This window comes from Macrosteles quadrilineatus, unplaced genomic scaffold (genome assembly GCF_028750875.1).
Source record: "Macrosteles quadrilineatus isolate MER2022 unplaced genomic scaffold, UCM_ALF_1.0 Scaffold_7__1_contigs__length_78375512, whole genome shotgun sequence".
Lineage (NCBI taxonomy): Eukaryota > Metazoa > Arthropoda > Insecta > Hemiptera > Cicadellidae > Macrosteles > Macrosteles quadrilineatus.
Genome location: NW_026542600.1, coordinates 44209322 through 44231156, shown reverse-complemented (window position 1 = coordinate 44231156; position 21835 = coordinate 44209322). Strand labels below are relative to the sequence as shown.

The following is a 21835-nucleotide window of genomic DNA, read 5'->3' as shown; positions in this document are numbered from 1 at the left end:
TTAATTTATACTTTGCGAGAGCAAAAATTTTACTTTAATTTGTATTAGCTTTTATGACAAGACTATGTATCACAGAGGTAGAAACTGGCTAGAATAATTAGTAAGGAAGTAGAGAAAACTACACTGGTGTCAAGATTTGAACTAGCTCACTTTGTCTTGATAAGAGTTTGTAGAAGACCTTCAAAAACAGACAACCCTCACATAACATGTTGGACTAAAAAATATGGAAATATCAGGAGTCATTTGTGCAATGATGGCATGACAAAAGAATGGGTTGCTAGCTATTTAAAAGGACATAGGCAAAATGTTGTAATTTAACAAAAAGTAGATCGAGTTGAATATGTGCAAAGATCAAGACAATTGGTAGTGAATAGAGGAGTGCCCCAGGGCTCTGTCCTGGGCCCTTTTCTTAGTATCTTTTTTCCGAATGACTTTCCTCGTTTTATAAATGACAACAACATCAAAACCATTATGTACGCAGATGACACAACACTACTGTTTAGAAATGGCACAGCACAAGAAGTACATTAAGATATTCTGTTATCAACAGACAAAGCTCTACAATATTGCCTAAAAAATAGCTAGGATTAAACCCCTCTAAGAAGATACAGATAAATTTTAGCAGAATACTGGAGCACATACCTAAACGCCTGATATTTCAGTTGAAAAAAAGTTTAAACTCCTCGGTCTCACTATTGAGGCTAATCTCACCTGGATAGATCATATAAAAAACTTAACAAAGAAGCTTTTATCCGAGATCCATGTGGGGAAAAGGATGAAATGAACTGCAAGCAGCTAAGACAGAATATTTTGCTTTAGTGAATCCCTATCTCAGGTATGGGTTGATATCATGGAGAGGCATCTGAAACTAACCTTAACAATATCCTGGCACTTAAGTTGAAAGCCATTGGGGCTCTCATGGACCTTGACCTCACAGATGGCTGCAGAGAAGCCTTTAAATCACTAAAGCTACCAACTTTCATAGCACTTTACATCAGTGCAGTTGTCCTATACACTGACCAGCTGGACCTTCCCAGGAATGGAGATTTTAACCCATAACAGACCAGAAGAGCAACAGATTTTAGCCTTCCTGCACACCATACCACGCAGTTCAGTAAGAAACCATCCTATATCGGCCGCAAGATCATCAATGCCTCAAGACCTCAAGACTATGAAAGGAAACCCACTAAAACAGGGACTGCGAGACTGGCTGGTGGAACGACCTGTTTACTCAATAAAAGAGTTCTTGAATCTCTTATAAAGATAGAAGACCAGAAAATACTTTTAAGCAAGAGATTTAAAAAAAACATGACGCCTAATGTCAAAACTTACAGAGTACTATGACAATTAAAAATTTAACATGTTTACATGGAACAAAAAATGACTAGGAATTTAAAAGTACATTACATGATATAAGTTACACGATTGTTGTTGTAAACTACCTAAAGTGCACCATGAGTGCTGGCCTACCTGTTATAAAGTTCACGGCGAACTGCTAGTGTACACTGGTTGGACAGACAAAGTGTTGACGCTGCAGCAAACACAATGTTGTACAACAAGACGATCTTGAAGTTGCCGAGCCACTCTATCTGTCCGTACTCCCCCATCAGATCAAAGTTGGTTATACCTGTAATAGTTACAAATAATAATGACTATGTCAATTGATTTGATTGAATACAGATATTATTGTGAATATAAAGTACAGGGTGACACAAAGGAACCGGACGTTTTTTAAACAGCTGTTCCATCGTTGTTGCACGTGGTAGGAAGATTGAAGTTATGTCATTACCTTCAGTGAGGCTTGCCATTTTTGTTGAAATGGCTCAGTGGACCCTAGACCATCGCGTTTTCGCATACGATACTTTGGTCCGAAATGGTGAATCCGTCATCAAATCCAGCGGGAATTTAGTCGACATTTTAATATTGAACTCTATGGAACGGTCCAAGCCGAAATACGCTCTTAAGATGGGTTTCAGGGTTCCGAACAACGGGAATATAACAAGAAAGAAACCACCAGGCCTTGTTAGAACTTCGAAAACACCCGAAAACATCGCCAGAAAGAGAGCAGTATTGAATGAATGTTTCCTAACAAGGTGATTTCTTGCTTTGGTGACATGCCGTGGCCACCAAGATCACCCGGCTTGACCACTAGTGATTATATCCTTTGGAGGTTTCTTAAGGAGCGTGTTCATGCTCAAAAACCACGCACTCTAGGGGATTTGAAGTTTGCAATCACAGAAGATATCAATGGCATTGAACCTCCTGACCCGAGTTTCAGATGATTTTCAGACCAGAATGAACATTTGTAGATAAGTACATGGCCACCATATGCATGACGTCATTTTCAAAAAATGACGGTTTTATAACAAATGGCAAACGTTTACCTCACTATGTACAGTATTAAAACTAGTTTATTCCTTTTAACTACTGTGTACTACTCATTTAAAAAACGTCCGTTTCCTTTGTGTCACCCTGTATTTCATTATTTTACCAGGACCTTGAAAATTAAACACTTGCTTAATCTAAAAAATGTATATTAATCCTCTAGCACTTGCACATTAATCCTCCATTAATTTTAAATAAAGAGAAAACATCAACTGTAGTATTTAGTCTTAGAGAGATCCCTGAGATGCCAAATGAACATTTGCATCCAAAGTTTTTGTGACTAACTTTTGATACTATAAATTGGCAATATCATGTTCATTTGGTGAAGGGAAGACTTAGTTCTAGTGTGTTTGCTATGAAATGTGGTGAATTGAATCAGAATGCTTTAATATGGACTATTTCATAGCCATTTAACGTATGGTTTGATTGTTTAGGGATCTCCACATGCAAATTGTCATAATATGTTCTTTTATATATATATCATGTTAGTTTCCAGACTGTACTATTGTTGTTGTACTTGGACTGTACTGAGTTTAACTGTACTGTACCGTATAGATTGAGTGCTCGGTCACTTTGAATAAACCCATGCCAACGTTAACATGTTCATCATCATTTAACGAACCTCGACCTGCGATCCATATCACATGGCGCAGTCGGTAAAATTTAATTATGTGAGTCTTAAAAGTATGTTTGAATTTAACACAGTTATTTTTAATTATTGAGACAAGACGTTGAAGCTTTATAATCATGCCGAAAACAGGAGAAGAGGAGGAAAAAACATCCATCGTCGTGCAAAGTTCGACTACACCTTCAATACGCCTACCATCAGAATTGACATGGTCAGGTAATATGTCAGAAAATTGGTCATTTTTCAAACAAAAATTTAAAATCTACATGGTTGCTAGCAAAAGTGAAAAAGAGACTAGTGATTATCAAATCGCTCTTTTACTGTCAGTCATTGGTGATAGTGCTCTGAAAATCTACAACAATTTTCAGTATTCAACAGGAGAAGACAAGCACAAGTTAGAGACTGTAATATCTAAGTTTGATAATTATTTTATACCCACTAAAAACGTAACTTATGAACGTCATATTTTCTTTTTGCGTGAGCAAAACCTTGATGAAAATTTAGACTCTTTTGTAACTGATCTTAGGGATTTGTCTAGTTCATGTGACTTTGGCCAGTTAACAGACAGTTTAATCAAAGACAAACTCATTTTGGGTATTAGAAATAGAACATTGAAAGACCGACTTTTGTAAACTAAGGCCAGGCGCACACAGGCGATTTTGAGTCGCGCAACAGTTGCCCGACTAATCGGGGGACTGTTGCGCAACCCACTCGGAGACTCTGAAGTCTAGCGACAGTTGAGCTGGAGTGCACACACAGGCAACTTTTTAGTCGTGAATCTAAAGTCTAAAGTTAGACATTAAATTTGTTAACAGCGTTAACATTACCGAATGGATTTCAATGATACAGCCGTAGTATGTGCTTTGTTGTTGAAGTTGAGATTTTAGATTTTATCCTCTTGTGTTAGGTTGTTCCAATCTTTAGTGACTGCCAAGGACACTTCATCCCACAACTTCTTCTTCAAATTAATATCCGAACAGTCTTTCAATGACTTTAAATATAAAGGCGGCCTCTTGTCAACTTAATTAATTAATTGTTTGACATTCTCATCACGGAACTCGTATTTAAGTAATTTTCTAAAAACTTCACACAACAAAAAGAGAGCAAACACTAGAGACAGATCTGCCCACCAGTAGTTGAATTCCTCGGGTGAGACTACGCCACAGCGACAATTTAGTTGCATGTGTGCGCATCTACACTTGGTTCAATGGATACAAAACCTGGAGCGACAGTCCCGCAACAATTGAGTCGCAGAGCAGTCACTGGCAAATTGGGTCCGGGAACATCGGTTGCAACAGTTGCGCGACTGTCCCTAGACTGTTTCCTTGGTGTGCGCACTCCAATTTAAAACAATGTTGAACATTTTAGTCGAGCAACTGTTGCGCGACTCAAAATCGCCTGTGTGCGCCTGGCCTTAAGACCTAGATTTAAATCAAGCTTTGGAAATATGTAGGGCTTCAGAAACTGCTAGCAATCAATTAGGAGATATTTGCTCAGACACTAGATCGGCAAGTATAGACGTGCACAAAATTGCAAGCAAGGATAGCAAGAAAGGGCACCATGTGACGTCACGATCAAACAGCTTCATACGCAATCGTAGCAGACCGACTTAGACTTAAACACTGTAGGTAAATGCTCCCTTGATGTTAAACACAAAGATGAAGTACATAGTATAGAGTTTTTTGTTGTAAATAGTAAATCGCCTTGCATTTTGGGGTTGTCCGATTGTGTCAAACTGAACCTCATAAAAAGGGTTGACAATGTAAAAGGTAATAAAGGCTCAAATGAAGGTCCTGGGTCTTCTCATTGTATTCTTGATGAATACCCAGACTTGATGTCTGGTGTTGGATGTATAAAAGGTGAACATGAAATTCAGTTAAAGGAAGGTGCTCTTCCAGTTATTCATGCATGTGTCATAATATGTTCTTTTATATATATATCATGTTAGTTTCCAGACTGTACTATTGTTGTTGTACTTGGACTGTACTGAGTTTAACTGTACTGTACCGTCTAGATTGAGTCCTCGGTCACTTTGAATAAACCCATGCCAACGTTAACATGTTCATCATCATTAAACCTCGACCTGCGATCCATATCACACAAATGAAGTTTTTACTATGCAAAAAAAGTTCTTAGAGTCATTGCTGGTGTAAATATGTGTCATAGCTGTAAAAATCTATTAAAGGAGTTTTAATTTTTTTACCAATTTGCAATTAAACCCTGTATTTTGTTTAATTGCAATAACACCAAGAGTTGCTCATGCCAGATGCCAAGCAATTAAATATTAAATATTTGTTAAAACAAAGTTAAAATTAAGGAAATTGTACTGGTTAAGGTTTATTATTCCATCCCAGACTTTGGGTTAGTAATTGTACAGTTGTGTTGTTATTGTAATTGTCTATGTTTTATGTATAATATTTGTATAACTGTCTAAGTAAATTGAGTTGGTATTTACTGTAATTACTGTACTGTTATTATAAGTATTTATTTATGTAAATTACAAGACATCAGTTACTGCTATAAGCACTTAATGTAACGTTTATTTTTGAGTCAATAAATTGATTTGATTTGAAAATTGGTGTTATACTGAAGAAGACAGGGTTTTGAGATTCAAAATTTCTTTCTGGTTTTGACCATGACTAGTTCTTATATATGATTCTATGCAAAGATTTTTTTCGCTGTACTGAAGTTTTTGATTGGATATAGGCCTACTACACCAAAATGCCCAGAGTGAGGCAGAACCAGTCGACCATACAAATATCTTATCCCTCAAGTCAATTGTGTTCACTAGGGAGTGAAGTGACTGGTGACTGGTGATCTAGTCAGTGAGTCATACTCCGGCTCTACTATCTCTATTTTTTTATTGGAGAAAATATACAAATTTGATGTTATAAATTAATTTATTCTCCTGGTAATTTTGATTCCAAACTTGAATCTGTGAATTTTTATGGACGATCTGCAAGTTTATATTCAAACTAAAAGTACTGTAATTAAAAAAAATTAAATATCACTATCAGTTTGGTATAAAAATGAACAGAATATTAAAATGTACGTTTATAACACCAGATTTGTATATTATTTTCTTCAAATATAGAGATAGTAGAGCCAAAAGTATGTCTCCCTAACGGCCTCCTGTGCAGTCTGCAACACTGGGTGCTCACAATAGACTTGAGTGACAAGGCCAAGACTATTAGTAGGGTCGGCTGGTTCTGCCTCACTCTGGCCTGCAGTATAGTTTACAATAATATCATTTGAGATGGGGACGCCACCTAGGTATGTTTATAAACCTGATGAGTGTAGAATGGCTAACCAAGATCAGCTGTTTCATTAGACAGGACCATTATGAAGGCCCAAATGATCAAGGACATCAGACAAGATCAATACTGACCAAGAGTTCGCGCCAGGAGGGGCAGAGCTGAGCTGAGTACAAGCAGCAAGATACAGTTGGCCAGTAGATGGTAGAAGGGGGTGTTGTTCTGACAGGGGGTAAGTCTTCGCAGTAGAGGGAGAGAGTACAGTCCCACAACTGAGGTGGCAGCTAGGTAGAGGATCAGAACTACCTCCAACACAGCCCCTACTGGTCCCAGCTTGGACAAAGATGTCAGGCCAAGAGTGAATTGCTGCAAACATAAACAAAAAAAATTGTTTGGTAGAAATATAGAACTGTTAAACAGTTATTTTTGCAACTAGTGTGCAAAGTGGCATTTTAAAACAATGTAAAAAATTTCCACTTTTATCATGTTAAAAAAATCACTATTCTTATGAATTGCTCATTATATTTTGTCCATTAGACTATTGAGTGACAACTAAAAAATCTTATTTCAGTAGTGACACAATATAATCAAACATTGAAGTTAGTATGTTCATTAACTGAGCTACACTGTTGAGAAGGCACGTTAAAAATAACATTGCAAACTTGAAAACTCAGGAAACAAAAAATACTATCAGTTTACGTTTGCATATTGTTGATCTTCAAAATACTACTTCAGGTTTTTTTTTCAACTAAAACCTTGTTTTGTTGTTTTTAGAGCATTTTAGTATTACAAATTAATAAAATAATAACATTTACACATACATTAACATACACATACATTAATTACATTAACACATAACATTTCCTAAGGATTGTAATTCGATTAAAATAAACTTAGCTTTAATTTTCTTCCGATTAGTTGTTATTCAGAGTGAGCATATAAGCAAAGTAAAATGTTGAGAAATAAACTGTTTTAGAAAAAATTAAAGTAATCAAAATGCTTCTTAAATGTCAACTGTGGACAGGACAAATATACGGTTTAAAACTAAGGACGGTTTAAAATTAAGTCAGTTAGGAAATTAAATTACTGTAAACATGAAAGTGAGACAAATATATTGAAAACAAAAGTTTTTCATGCTCTTCTTCACTCTGAAAAAGATTGCTGTTTTCTAGAGGAAACCAGGAAACATTCACAAACTGGGAAAACACTTAAAAGAATACTGAGAAGAATGTCATGTTTATTCTTAAACAATTCCCATCAGCTGTGAATATTTTCATGTTCACTTCTATCTGGGAGCAGCACTGTACAACACTGCAGCATAGCATTTACGTAGGCATTATTCGTACACTACAGTCTCTATTGTACATAACAAATCTATTATTTTTCAGTGTCAGTAATGCCAAAATTTCTTTCATAATTACTTACCATTGTGCATGAAATGTTATGACTGTTATGAGTTATAAATATCCAGAATGCATCCAAAACATCGGCCAGTAATTTAACCGGTTTAACAACACATTTATCTTCCGATTCTATCATCTACTTTAACTGTGGAAGCCTAACTTCTAGTTGAGACATCAGAATTGACTGAATTCTCTACAACTGATATACTGTATAGTAAACTCCTGATTGTTGACATGAGAATTAACCACACTGAAGATTATACAAGACCGCAAAAAAATTGAAATAAAAAATATACAATGGAAGTTAAAAGCACATTATACAGTGAAAACCCAGATATTAGCGGAAAAAGGTGCATCATCTCACGTACAGACTGAGACTATAGACTTATTGTTGTTCACTTTGCCGACCACCGATGAGTCATTAATTATATCTGATAAGTGATAAGTTACATTTTGTGTGGGTTTTGATTTTTGTTATTACTAGGCCTATATGAAATAGGCTTTCGGTTAGCTTTTATTATGTAAATAGACGTGGGTGAAATAAATTTAAAAGGTATATAGACAGAATTTAAAAATGTTGTATTATTACCTAAACCTGTATTAACACGTTGAGTGCCGGCTACGTTATTTAACGTAGTGCGGGACTGGCACGCGGGGCAGACTACGTTTAACTATGTAGCATTCCTAACTCTATAAAGTATTGATCCAGTGTGAGCTCAGCTTCGCACGGGGAACGTTGTTTCACTTGCCGCTTGTTGTGCCAGTTTTATACTTCAATCCTGAATAATTTGTTTTCAGATCTGACAATTTCATTGCTGGTGGAGACTGTTCAAAATTTAGTTTAGTGTGGGGTTTTGTCTTGGAATTAGTAAAATTGAATTGAATAACGACAATTACTGTAGTTTAGCATTGTGGAAGGAACCTAACCTCAAAATTTAGGTTTTTTACCCTGCCTTTTCCTTCCATTTGGTAATACTGAGGGCCTGCTAGCAGTTTTGTTTAGTGCTGCTATCTGTTGGGTTCTTGTAAAACTATGACCACAACGACTGGAAGGCAACACATGCTACAATATGCCTCTCATTTGGATTAAACTAAGTTTTTTTTAAACATGTTTGGCGCACTCAACCGCACAGCGCATTAGCCACGTGCCATTGTGCAACTGCACTGAACGCGTTAAAGCTATACTATAATAAACTATTATCTTATCTTATCTAACAGGGGCAGGCCAAGACCATAAAGCACTTCATCCGAAATCAAATTATTGCGCACTTCAGACAATTGTTTTCTTGTAGACCTTACAAATTAAGGTGTCCAATGAATGCCTGTAACTTCCCGATAAGTTCATCCTCAGGAAGATATCTTCCTCTAGCCAGATTACCAAGAGTTGTCATTCTAGCATCAGAGAGCTCGTTACAGTCAAAGAGTAAGTGATCGGCTGTCTCTTCTAACCTATCACAGTGCCTACAGATCGGTTCACTATCAAATAAGCCCATCTGTTGTAAATGTTTCCTGAATCGCCCATGACCAGTTATCAGTTCTACAGTTAATTTGATTCTTCGTCTATCTAGTCTCAAAAGGTCAGAGGCAACCTTTTTAGAAGGCCTAAACAGAATAAGCTTGCTGACCCTAAGAAGGGGAGTGTCGAGCCAGCGTTTACGATGCTTTTCTTTGGCCCATGACGCAATCGAAGAACATGCACTGTTTCGTGAAATGCCACAGAAGGGTTGTGGGCCTATCATTGTTGTCGCTGAGGCAGCATTTGCTAGTCTATCTGCCGCTTCATTTCCTTCAATGCCTGAGTGTCCAGGCACCTAGCAGAGCGTAAGGTTTCTCCTACCCAATTCAGACACAGAAGCAAGACAGTCCCACACGAGCCTTGAGTTGAATATAGTTAACTATACATTCAAAGTCAATGTTTCTTACTTCCCACACATTTTAGGTTAGGTTTGCACTATCCACAATTTAAATTATCTATTATAACTCAGCCAATAATTACCATGGATAATCGGGAGTCTACTATATTAAGCGGTGAATGTCCACAAATAGATTTTTAAGTATTCTTGTACAGAACTCATGACAAACTTAACTACTATACATTTACACAACAATTAAAAATGTATAAAACTGTGAGACAGATACAGGATACATACCGATGAATGGCTACAGGCACAAGTGAGCCAAAAAATAACAGTGGGACACGGGTAGAAATGCTGGGGACATGCTGCACTATTGAATTGTAGAAAGTGTTACCATTAGTTAAACAAACATGTTAAAGCTGGTTAGCAGAACTTACCCTGGTGCTGATGGGAAGAGCCTTGATGCCTATCAGCAGCTCCACTGCATTTTGCCAAACCATTAGCACAGTGATAGCAGTGAGACACAGCAAACACAACATACACACAGGGTATACCACGTTACGCTGAAGTACCCACGTGTGGCGCTGCATGTCTACGTCAAACAACACACGCTCTTCATTTTTTCTCTCTAAAAAAGAGGAAAAGGGAGAAGGAAAGCAGAAGGTATTAGGAAACAGTAGGATATGGTAAAAGGTATTGTGGCTAAGAAGTTTTTTATGGTAGGTAGATCAACCATTATGACAGGGTAACGAGGAGAGGAGTTTGTCATGATAATCATTGAGATACAAGTAAATGTTTAGGAAACAACATTTTATATTTCACCTGTCACCATGTAACACACATCGTCGGTTATATAGGATGGTTGACAATTCATAGTTTAGAACAGGCACTGCAATGGTGAAGATCAAACAGTGATTAGAGTGACCCTATTTGCTATTTAGATTCCCAATGATAAATAAAACTAGATCCAAAACTAAAACTAAGATCATGCTAATGCTATTTTTAATAAGAGTTTCTACTGAATTAAAAATCAGTTGAATGGAGGATATTTACACACATAAGTTTAAATTACAACCAAGCCTTTTTTAAATTATTTAATCTCATTTTATGAGTGTAACATAGAGCACAAGAGCCTAGGTTTTTATGATTTTTGAGAGGATAGCAGGCTTAGCTGAATGGTAAAGAGTACAAACTGGTACAGGAAACACAAAACTTTACACTTTGTGTAGTGTAAAGTTTTGTGTTTTTCCTGTGTCAGTTTTGACTCTTTCCTATTCAGGTAAGCCTGCTATCCTCTCAAAAAATCCTAATCTCATTTGATAATAGTTAATGCTAGTCAATCTATTGCATACCAAGTTTTTTCCTTTGGTGAGTAAGTTCTTCTACTTTCTCAGTTAACCCTACCAACAAAGCACCATTGATTAGCCGCAACACTTTTTCTGGGGACTTAGAATTCATTGGTACGGGACTCAAGTAATTTCCAGTCTTTTTAGCTGTCTCCAACCTAAAAAATGTAAAAAGCAGTCATTAGTTTTTCACAAGAACACAATACATTCGTTGCGTATAATAAAAATTAAATCAACTTGACTCTGAGGTAACAGGACTTTTTGTCAGTCCTGTGAAACACCGGTTTAACCGTTCCCGGACAGGCGAAATCGTGACATAGAACGGGAAAAAATTATAGGAAAAAATTAAAAATTAATTTTCCTTATTTGTGTTTTGTTTTATAAGTATACATAAAATAAACACAATGGAACACTTCATACTGTTAAAATAATTTTTTACTCGTATTTAACTATGAGGATATCCGCTACCCGTCTTTGAAGATATGACCATGAAAATAAAGAACAATATGTAAACAATAAATAAAGACAACGTAGTGTTGAGCGCGAAACTTCGAGGGGGGAGCGTAGGAGAGGTGGGTAGTGCGCAGGAGAGGGGGTGACACGGGAGAGGGGCGAGTGTGGGAGAGAGCGCAGCCATGGAGAGAGCAGGAAAGTGGCGCCTTGGTACCGCGAAACATCTGATCAAGCACCTGCCAGTCTGTGTGAAGAGAAGGTGGATATATCCGCTTCCCATCCGGAACATCAAAAAACATAAGCGGATATATCCGCCACACATCATTTATCGCCAAAGACTTAGGCGGATATATCCGTCACCCGTCCGTGAAGGATTAACATTAGGACGGCCATTCAATGTTTGTCTACTTGAGTGTTAAGTTTATGCGTTTCCTGATGAGTGCTGGACAGTTTTACATGAGTGAAGCCCAAAAGTATTCTCAAGACAGAGAAAACCTGTGTATATATTTCACTTGAAAGTAGAATACTGTACTTTTCTTAGAATTGATTATGGTTGTAGTACAATACTAACTGAAAAAAATTTAAAAGTAAATTTAAAATAGCGCTAATGTTGTGAAAAGAACCATATACCTTAAATTTGAATGTCTGTTGTTGTTTATTATAATACTACAATCATTTACTCAGCTCTATAGGTCCTGGTTACTTCAAGAATCACCAGTAATTTGAGGAAGCACTAAAAATTTCACTTAGAGCGTATATGGCCTAGAACTGAATTAGAATTTGTGTGATTGCTGGCTTAATGTGTGTAATTTTGTAAGTTATTTTAAGTGTAGACTGTTTTGTAATATGTATATGCAGGTTGAGCATATGAAAGGGCCAAAATAAAGTATTTTTACGAAGGTAATTTAGCAGTTTAGTCATGATTTGGTATCTAACAGAAATCTACCATGGTAATTCACTAAAAATATATCTTTGTCAAAGTGATTGTGTCTACCTTGTTTTGTAGACATTTTCCTCCAAGCTTGCAATGTAGAACTCCTCGTGAAGATCTCTGAGAAATTGCGGTTTAACAAGAAGATTAGAAACAACACTAAACAGCCTTGCCAGACCCAGGGGAGTGCACACTGAAATCATACAAATGCATTTATTACATAATTGATTTATTGACTGATTCACATAGTTTTCCAGTGTTCTGCCATCATTAGACCATAGATGATTATACAGTTTATACAGTGTGGTAAATAGTTGTGGAACTATTGATTTATTCCTAAACCATTAGATTAGACCATCGATGTATAATACTCTCTACTGGATAGACGCTTTGTAGTGGGAAAACAGTCCATGCCCAAACTCAAACATCTTTATTTTTTACAGTTGTTACAAACTGCATAATAGCGTCAACAAAATTTCTCTTAAACAATATTTTCTTATTGATCAAATCTAAAAACTAAAGATCATTGTTTTCTTAAAAAGCCTTCAACACTGTAACAACACCGTGACAAAAGAAGACTCTTAACCCCTTTGCCAAATTTGTCCACACTATTTTCCATCTTCAGGGGAGCGGGCAGTGCATTGAGCAGTTGAATGGCATTGCAAAATAAATTATAAAAAAAAGAAGTTTTTTGTTTGGAATGTCTAAACCAGCTTCTCAAACCATAGGAGATAGGGTGAGACAGATTTTTAAAAAGGTCAAAATTTTTCTTAACAAATATAAGACAGTTTAAGATATAGATGGACGGAAAAGTAATAATTTTATAGTTAGCAAAAAGTGTTTTACAGGAAAATTTACGACGCTTCTTAAAAACAGGTCTGATAAGCGGATATATCCGCCACACGTCATTTATCGCCAAAGACTTAGACGGATATATCCGTCACCCGTCCGTACTTCCTTTGTGTATTTCTTTGTGTGTATTTCCTTTTGTGTCCGGCTTTCTTTTGTTGTTTAAAACTCTTTTAGAATTATTTAGGAATGTCCCCAAACTGCAACTAAATATGAAAGAAAAGGAAAAACCAGTCCGTAGTAAGCCACCACTAGAACTTTAGAGTCCAAAATGTTGCAAAATTTCTTATTAAGAATATATTATAACTCAATTTATTACAAACATAATCTATGTGAGGTTAGAATTTCAACTGGCTGTCGATGTGAACACCCAGGAACTTAGTTTCTGAACAGGACGGAATGAAATGATCGTTGTCTATGGAAATTGCCAAGGGTACAGTGTTTTCTTTGTTTCTGATATAAAACTCGATCATTTGAGTTTTGGCACTGTTTACAAACAAGTTATTGCAGCTAAACCAATGTAATATTGAGCTGATCTGACCAATCGCTTTCATCCTGAGGTCGCGCACGCATGCTGCAGACAACGACAATGAGGTGTCATTAGCAAACAAACATACCCTACCCTCAGAGTCAGGCACACAACTTGGCAGGTCATTAATAAAAAGGATGAATAAGACTGGACCAAGCACGGAGCCCTGAGGAACCCCTGCAGTGAGTGATTGCCAGGGGAGGTGAAAATGTAGACTTTGAACAGTTTGTCATCAATGAAAGGAATTTGAACTGCCTGAGTTCTGCCGGTCAGATAAGATTCTATCCAGGAGTGAGCCACACCACTTATCCCGAGTGAGCAAAGTTTGGCCAATAAGAAGCCGTGATCTACCGTATCGAAGGCTTTGCTAAGATCGAAGAAGATTCCAGATGTAGCCTTTCCTGAATCAAGGGATTGAGTCAAAGATGAGACTAGAAAGCGAATGGCATCGACTGTATGTCCTATTTTTTGTGAAGCCAAATTGATTTGGGGAAGGAATATTGTATTTATCAATAAAAGATATCAGCCTAGAAAGAAAAATCTTTTCAAATATCTTTGAAACAAGGGAAATAGGACGATCATTGTTTATATCAACCTTTTTACCCTTTTTGTGAAGGGGGCGAACAATTGCATGTTGTAGTTCAGTCGGAAACACCCCTTCATTGAACAAGGAATTGATGAGATGAGTGATCTTATCTTTATATGAAGAAAGGCAGTGGTTTTCTGAAACCGTTTTAGTACTAATTGCATGTTATAAACAAATCTTACAGCAAAGAAAAAAAAAAAAAAAAAAAATCTGACCCATTCCTTTACCTATACCATTGAACTTACACACATATTGACGATTACAAACTGCTAAACAATACATAACACAGGAAACTGTGGAGTTAACAGTGGTGGATTAATAAAATTAGTTGTATGAAACTTTTACAACTACTGTCCAGGTAGTACAAAGTCTGTATTAATGAGGTTCGGACCAAAGAGAGTTTGCTGCAGTTAGATTATGATACAACTTTAGTATGCATAACGCGGGCTTTCCTAGCTGCCGAATAAGGCTGTGTTTTATGGCCCCAACACTTAGCACAAGGGTCAGGTACAGCTGTTATCCAAGCTGCCAATTCAATATGTGCTATACCATGAAAACAATGGTCTTAGGACATTCATAATGCCGCAGCCATATTCAGCAGCTAAATTTGAAAGCTAGGAAAACCTTTATAGACAATAGACAATTTCTTTATTGACATATTCTTTGAGAATAGTACAAGCGTCAATGATTGGAAACAGTTACAATGGATAGTGGTTAGAATAGAATTAAAAGCTGAGTAATTATTGATTTAAAAAAAGTGCTACTATATGTTATGTGAACCTCTATGTAGCCAGCGCATTTCAACTCAATATGATGGAACTTAATGAATACCGATTGCAAATAACAGCAAATGATAGCAAATTTGTTGTTCAGTTCCTGCAGACTTGTAATGTCAAAATCTGCCTGCAGTGTACTACCTGACCAAAGGTGCAGCCCAAAATGAATACGTCCATTCTGTCAATTTCCAGGTGGGTTTCTTCCACTAACTCTGTCACATAAAGGTGAATTACAAAAGAACTAAATATGCAAGTGACAACTGAGATGGAATTTGAAACCCCTTGGTCAAAGAGACAACGTCTTGGATTGCTTGTTCATTAGACCTAGTGGCCGACTGAACTATTAATGTTGGTAAACCAAATAAGCGTAGGCCTAGTAGTTCTAGTGTATGTCTTGCAGTTAGCAAGAAGCACACATTAGGCAGTTTTCGGCTGTTTATAGCCATGCTAAATGCAGAACAAAAAGATGCTAGGATCAAAAGGACTTACATAATAGCATGAGTACTCCAAAGAACGATATGCACGAGTACAGAAACGGAAGATAGTAGCTGCCAAGATCTGGAACAATATTTCAGATTATTATACAGATTAGGATACCTAACTCAAAAGTTCAGCAATGGCCATTTTAGAAGTAGCCTTTTCTTAAAATTATGCTTCTTTGGGATAATGATGTTTACGTAAAAATATTTTGAGAGATCTTATGTTATTGCAGCTATTGTTACTCTCAAATATAAAGATGAATAAACACAAATAACAATTTGATCAAACTGAATTGGCTAAAAAAGCAGAACATTAAATATCTAAACCTGCATACAAAGCCAATTTACAGTTGCGTTATTGAATTTATCCAATGTTGACAAAGGAAATTAATCTACACCCATGCCTTACACTTACACTACGTATGAATAACATTGGACTCTATGAGAACTTTAAGTTTGTTGCTATGAGTAACACACAAATATGTTTTTTTTTTTGTTGAATCTTAAAAACCCTACCATGAAATGAGAATTTTACCAAATTATATGTAGACAGGGTGTTTATTTTCATAAACAAACAATGTTAGATAAGCCTGCACCCAAACAGAAGTTTACCCTAATTAATCTACTTTATCCTCTCCCCACTGAGACAAAATGGGAGAACATACTGGGTTTAGCCCTTTGAATATCTCAGTGAGTGTGATAGTTTTAGAATAGTAACGTAATGAACTGCACGTTTGAGCTGAATTAAATGGTAAAAAACTTTTGAAATGTTAAACAATTTCAAAAAAATTAACAGTTTACAACCCATTAAAATATATGTTGCTTATTTTATGAAGGCTTTTAGATACATACATATACAATTTTGTTGAGTGTAGTTTTTGGCTTCTGGGGACTCTTAAAAACAAAAGTTTGAGGTCCGGAACCTGGGTCTTACCATGATTTTTAAAGTTATAACTACTTCCCTATTGAAATTTGCTTTACCTAAAAAAAAAGATATACGTCTAATAACACTAGTAATAATATATTTACACTTATACTGTTGACTCACAAGACGGTAAATGCATATGAAAGATGGTAAGTGGTGTGGTGATCAATTTTGATTGGACACTCCAATCATCATCAGACCCAATAGGTGAATGTCAGAAGAATGTCAAGTAGACTTGACTTGACACTAAGAAAACTAACTACAAAGGATCGTTTTGACAGTATCAATATAATTTAAACCACTTTATAGTTCATTCAATTATGTTATTTTTGAAAAAAAAATTACTTCAACTGGTCCATATAGATGAAAAGTTTACTACAACTGGTCCATACAGATGAAAAGTTTACTGCAACTGGCCCGTATAGATGAAAGGTTTACTGCAACTGGTCCATAGATGAAAAGTTTACTACAACTGGTCCATATAGATGAAAAGTTTACTGTAACTGGTCCATACAGATGAAAAGTTTACTGCAACTGGCCCGTATAGATGAAAGGTTTACTGCAACTGGTCCATAGATGAAAAGTTTACTGCAAATAGTCTATATAGATGAAAAGTTTACTACAACTGGTCCATATAAATGAAAAGTTTACTGCAACTGGTCCATATAGATGAAAAGTTTCCTACAACTGGTACATATAGATGAAAAGTTTACTACAACTGGCCCGTATGGATGAAAAGTTTACAACAACTGGTGCATATAGATAAAAAGTTTACTTCAACTGGTCCATATATAGATAAACATTTACTACAACTACTGGTCCATAAAGATGAAAAGTTTACTTCAACTGGTCCATTCTTTGTTTGAAGTTCATTCAAATGTCCGCAATAAACCTTTGAAGAACTGGTCCATATAGATAAAAATTTACTACAACTGGTCCATCCATTTACTTCAGTATCTAAAGGTAAACCGATATAAACAATCGATACTCACTGAAAAAAGTTTGGATGTCAGCATTGTCTTTGTCAATGAGTGAGGCCACAACATAGGTGAGTCCCAGGACTATTGCCATCAACAGAGAGAGAACTGCACAAGTTTCATACAACCTTGACACCACACCCTGAAACATCAATACATTTACAACTTTTAGATCAAACAAGAACCACAGTAGAACCCCAACTAAACGGATAAATTGGGAGTATTGGGACTAAACTACACCCGGATATCAAAAATCCAGATGTGTTCTATCACAACAGTTAAACGTGATGCTGAAGTTTCTGACTTAAATCTGTAAACACTGCATGAAAATTCACCTTTAGCCTCATTGTTTTCCCAGTTTTAAAAAAAATTCAGAATTGTACATCAAAATTTCAGTTGTAAGATTCCTAAAGATATTAATTTTTTTAACAAGTCATCAACTGCCTGGATCACAGTTTTTATGTCGTATATCAACGTTTTACATTCACGCGTAACTGACAACATGATGTCCGACGCGCACTAAATAATCTCAATATTATATTATAATATAAGGTCATATAAGGCCTGGCTTACATGACAGAACAAGACAAACAAACAAGGAAGATGGATTTTCACATCCCAACAAGAATAAAAAACAGCTGACTTGCCCAGTATGGCATAAATCTTTGAGTAATTGAGACAATTCCTGAGAACTTCTAAATATAGGCTAAAGTTAAACTTTGAGTTATTGAAGCTTGTGAACGAGAAACTTTGAGTAGTAGAGGTTTAGTATTACAGATCATAAAACTTCAAAATTTGACTTATCAAGGTTTTAGTGGTTTACACAACGATTGCGTAAAGATAGTGTTAACGACACAAGTAGAAAATTTAAGTTTTTTTTTTTTAAAATTTCTAAGAGTGTCGTTAACACCATTTACGCGAGATGCATATACACTATTTACCTACGACAGTGTTTTAATTACTAAAAATCACTACTCATAACTTCCAAGAGAGGTTATGTTTTCGTTTATAACCTCTGATTGCCACTGACAGTGATGCAACAAAACATTGTACCAAACTCTAATTGCACCACTCAACAATTAAATTGGCCTGAACAGCTGATTAGTTGAAGTTCAAATCATTACAATTTCACTTCTTCTCTCGCAATCCTTGAACCTCATTGGTCCATTACCCGTGTTGTTACGTAAAACTATGCTGTTATGAAAGTAAACAATGCTGTTATGAGAAACTGTTCAATTCTAAGAACTGAACTGAAACGGCTACTTTAAAAAATGGTCGTCGGTAAAATATTTATAACCTTCGATTTATAAAGGTTTCTAGCATTGCCATTTACCTGACCATTTTCAAAGGGATTATCAAACCTTTGAGGTATCAAGTAATTCCAGATATCAAGGTTAGAGTTAACGAGGTTCTATTGTAGGCTAAGTATGTACTGGTAAGGCACTACAACCACCGATTGGAACGACAAAATGGACAATATGTTTTTCTATGGTCGGGACAGTCTTGCCGTGTGATATGACACAGTTAGCACACAATAAAATATTAAAATTTCCACTAACTGCAAAAAAATGTTCTGCACTAATTTATATATTGTTTCTCCTTAAGATGATCTGAATAGCCGGGGATCAGGATCATTTGAGTTAAACTGTACCGTACTCTATTTTAAATTTAAAGTTATGGTCCTAAATTAACTTTTGGTGTTAATCAGGGCAAATTAGGATTTTAAGAAATATAAATAATATAATAGACAATTGTGTAACCATGATACAACAATGTTAAAGCAATGGCAACCAAAGAGTTATTATAAACATTGTTGTGTAGCCATCTTTTGTAAAAAATAGCTGTGCTCTTTTGATTTGTAAAACGCAACATGTAAAAACTGTAGTTCTTTGAAAAGATTTAACAATGTAGGGGTAAAAACTTTCTGCTTTTTTAAAATTAGAATTATTTCTTATAGTGTAGTAGGAATAAAAATGCTTGGTAAGATAATTTTTTGGTCCTACTTGCCTCATATAATGGCAATAAAGTCAGACATATTTCAAACAAGTGCACTTTGTTTAATCCCGTTCATTCAATTGTTGAAAATAGTAAAAGAGTACAGCTACTAATCTCTTTATTTTATAGTTTTCTTGAAAGTATTGGCACATTTTCTACTCTACTTAGAATACAAGTAGAACTTTGTAGCATGTTTAATAAAAATTATAGGCAATATTTTTATTCCAGGTAAACCAAAGAGTTGTGGGTCTAAGTATGTACTGGTATGGCACTACAACCACTGATTGTAGGCTAAGTATCAACAGCCCTTTGAACAAAATTAAATAATCTAATTTTCAACAATTCAACATAAATACTGTTTTTTTTTAGAAAAAAGTTTATTTCTTTAAACCATATAATAAGTACTGAAGGTGGAATTTTCCGGTATGCACTCAAGTTTCATATGTGAAGCCTCACACAGGAACACCAAATTTCATCACTTTTGGTACAGGTTCTGAATGATACTTTTCATCATGATGTTACAGATTGTTAAACAGTAAAACAGCTGATTTCAATTACAGAAACAAAAGGTCAAGAGAGCAAGTGAAAATCAGCGGATCGTTTTACCTTGCTGTAAATTTGAGCTTGGGAAAAAATATTTTCATTTATATCAGATGTTATTGAAAATAGATACTGTACTGTAGATGAAAAGATTAACAGACCATTAGCATTCAATTCTGACAATGTATCCAAGTTAAAAACATATCTCATCTGTATTTTAGAGTTCCTGTACTTAGTTATACCGACTAAAATTGTTAACAGCAAAATTTATGGCTATATGTAATCCTAAAACTGTAAACGGAATTTGATGTTACCCTTCTGTTGCCTGTGAACCCTTCAGATTCAGTAAAGAGGTAGGCGAAAGGCAGAAGAATGAAGAGCGAGACATTGGAAAATAAAAAGACAAGGTTCCACAAACCTGAAAACCAAACATAAATTAGTTCTAAACAATAGCAAATCTTTTGGTAAAACTACAGTACTGGGAAAATAACTTACAATGAATTTTAAGAGAGGAATGTATTCAATGTACACTGTACTCATCTGGACAGTAAACTCTGTTGGGATGAACATGTAAACAACTTGTAAAAAAACTTGCTCGTGACACCTGTTTGTTGAGAAAACTGAAAACCTGTGTTAATTCTAATGTGCTTTTTATGGTTTATTTTGGATTTTTTCGTGTATCTTATTTATGGTAAAACATTATGGGGCAATTCACCTTCAGCAAAAAAGTGTTTGTTTGAAAAAAAAAACAATTAGAGTCATCTGTGGCCTGTCAAATGGTAATGAGTCATGCAGAACAGACTTTCCTGAACTTACTATACTTACTCAACCTTGTCTGTTTACTACAATCTTGTCTTTGTTAAAAAAAAAAAAAAAAAAAAACACCCATATTTTCAAAAACCTCTTCTGTTCATTCTCACTAGTATTAGACTTAATAAGTATTAAAAGAGCTATAGTTGCCATCACATTTGAATGTATAATAAACTGCCAACCAATGTAAAAATGTTACCACATAAGAAATTTACCAATGTTATTAGCAAGTGGCTAAAATAAAGGCATTTTATTTTATTTTCTATTAAAGAGGTTGGTGACCTCCTTTAACCTTGCATTTGCCCGTCCACATAAGACTATTTGCCTGTGCGTGGAACGTATCCAGCATAGCAAGAGTGAGCCGGTACAGTACGAAGGTTAACCGTACTGATAAAATGTTTGCAGCAGTGATCAGGATCCAAACCCACGACATCGCTGCCTTGGGTCCAAAGTCCGTGACGCAACCGACTGAGCCACCAACTCACCTAAAGACTCGCCTATTATACCACAGAAGAGTACCTGAGCTGTGACACTCGAGATATTATCTGTTGGTTTTTGTTAATACTTTGACGACACCTATTGTATATTGTATAATTAAAGATGAATAAATTCTTTATTCTTGAAGATTTGTTTTTTGGAAATGCTCGAAATAACAATCTAAATTAAAAATATTAGCTACTGCATTTATTTTTAGTTTTACCATAGATTGACCATTTATAGATTTTCTATACATAATAATCAAATTTGTCTTCACATGTTCCATTCTGTATAAGAGGATTTATTTCACAAATTTCTTATCTTCAGTTTGAAATAATATTATTGAACTTTGAAACTAAATTTCCGTTTAAGTTATTGTATCACATTTGAAAATAAAGTTGACATGACTCTAATATTGTAAAAAAATGTTAGGTTTTTGAATATAATTGGTTAGTTCGATAAAAAAAATATATATATATACAGTAGACTCCCTCTTATCCGGACTACTCGGGACCGAGACCAGTCCGGATAAAGATTTTTCCAGTTAAACCGACGTTCCCAAAGAGTCGTTAAAACGGACCGTTTAAATGCATACTGTATACAGTATTTGACTTAAATTTAGGAGAGCATTGAATT

The 21835-nt window shown here is 35.6% G+C and overlaps 1 protein-coding gene across 2 annotated transcripts in view; it reads right to left on the bottom strand.

Moving 5' to 3' along the window:
- LOC128998407 (protein Lilipod) overlaps positions 1-21835 on the bottom strand; it is a 41700-nt gene that overhangs the window by 3624 nt on the left and 16241 nt on the right. For both annotated transcript variants that reach the window (XM_054424526.1, XM_054424527.1), the window contains 8 exons: positions 20227-20330; positions 17393-17519; positions 15486-15554; positions 12320-12449; positions 10879-11030; positions 9964-10118; positions 6402-6633; positions 1471-1627 (listed from right to left, as the gene is read on the bottom strand). In XM_054424526.1, the coding sequence (XP_054280501.1) occupies positions 1471-1627; positions 6402-6633; positions 9964-10118; positions 10879-11030; positions 12320-12449; positions 15486-15554; positions 17393-17519; positions 20227-20330 (1126 nt within the window). The remainder of the gene's footprint in view (positions 1-1470; positions 1628-6401; positions 6634-9963; positions 10119-10878; positions 11031-12319; positions 12450-15485; positions 15555-17392; positions 17520-20226; positions 20331-21835) is intronic.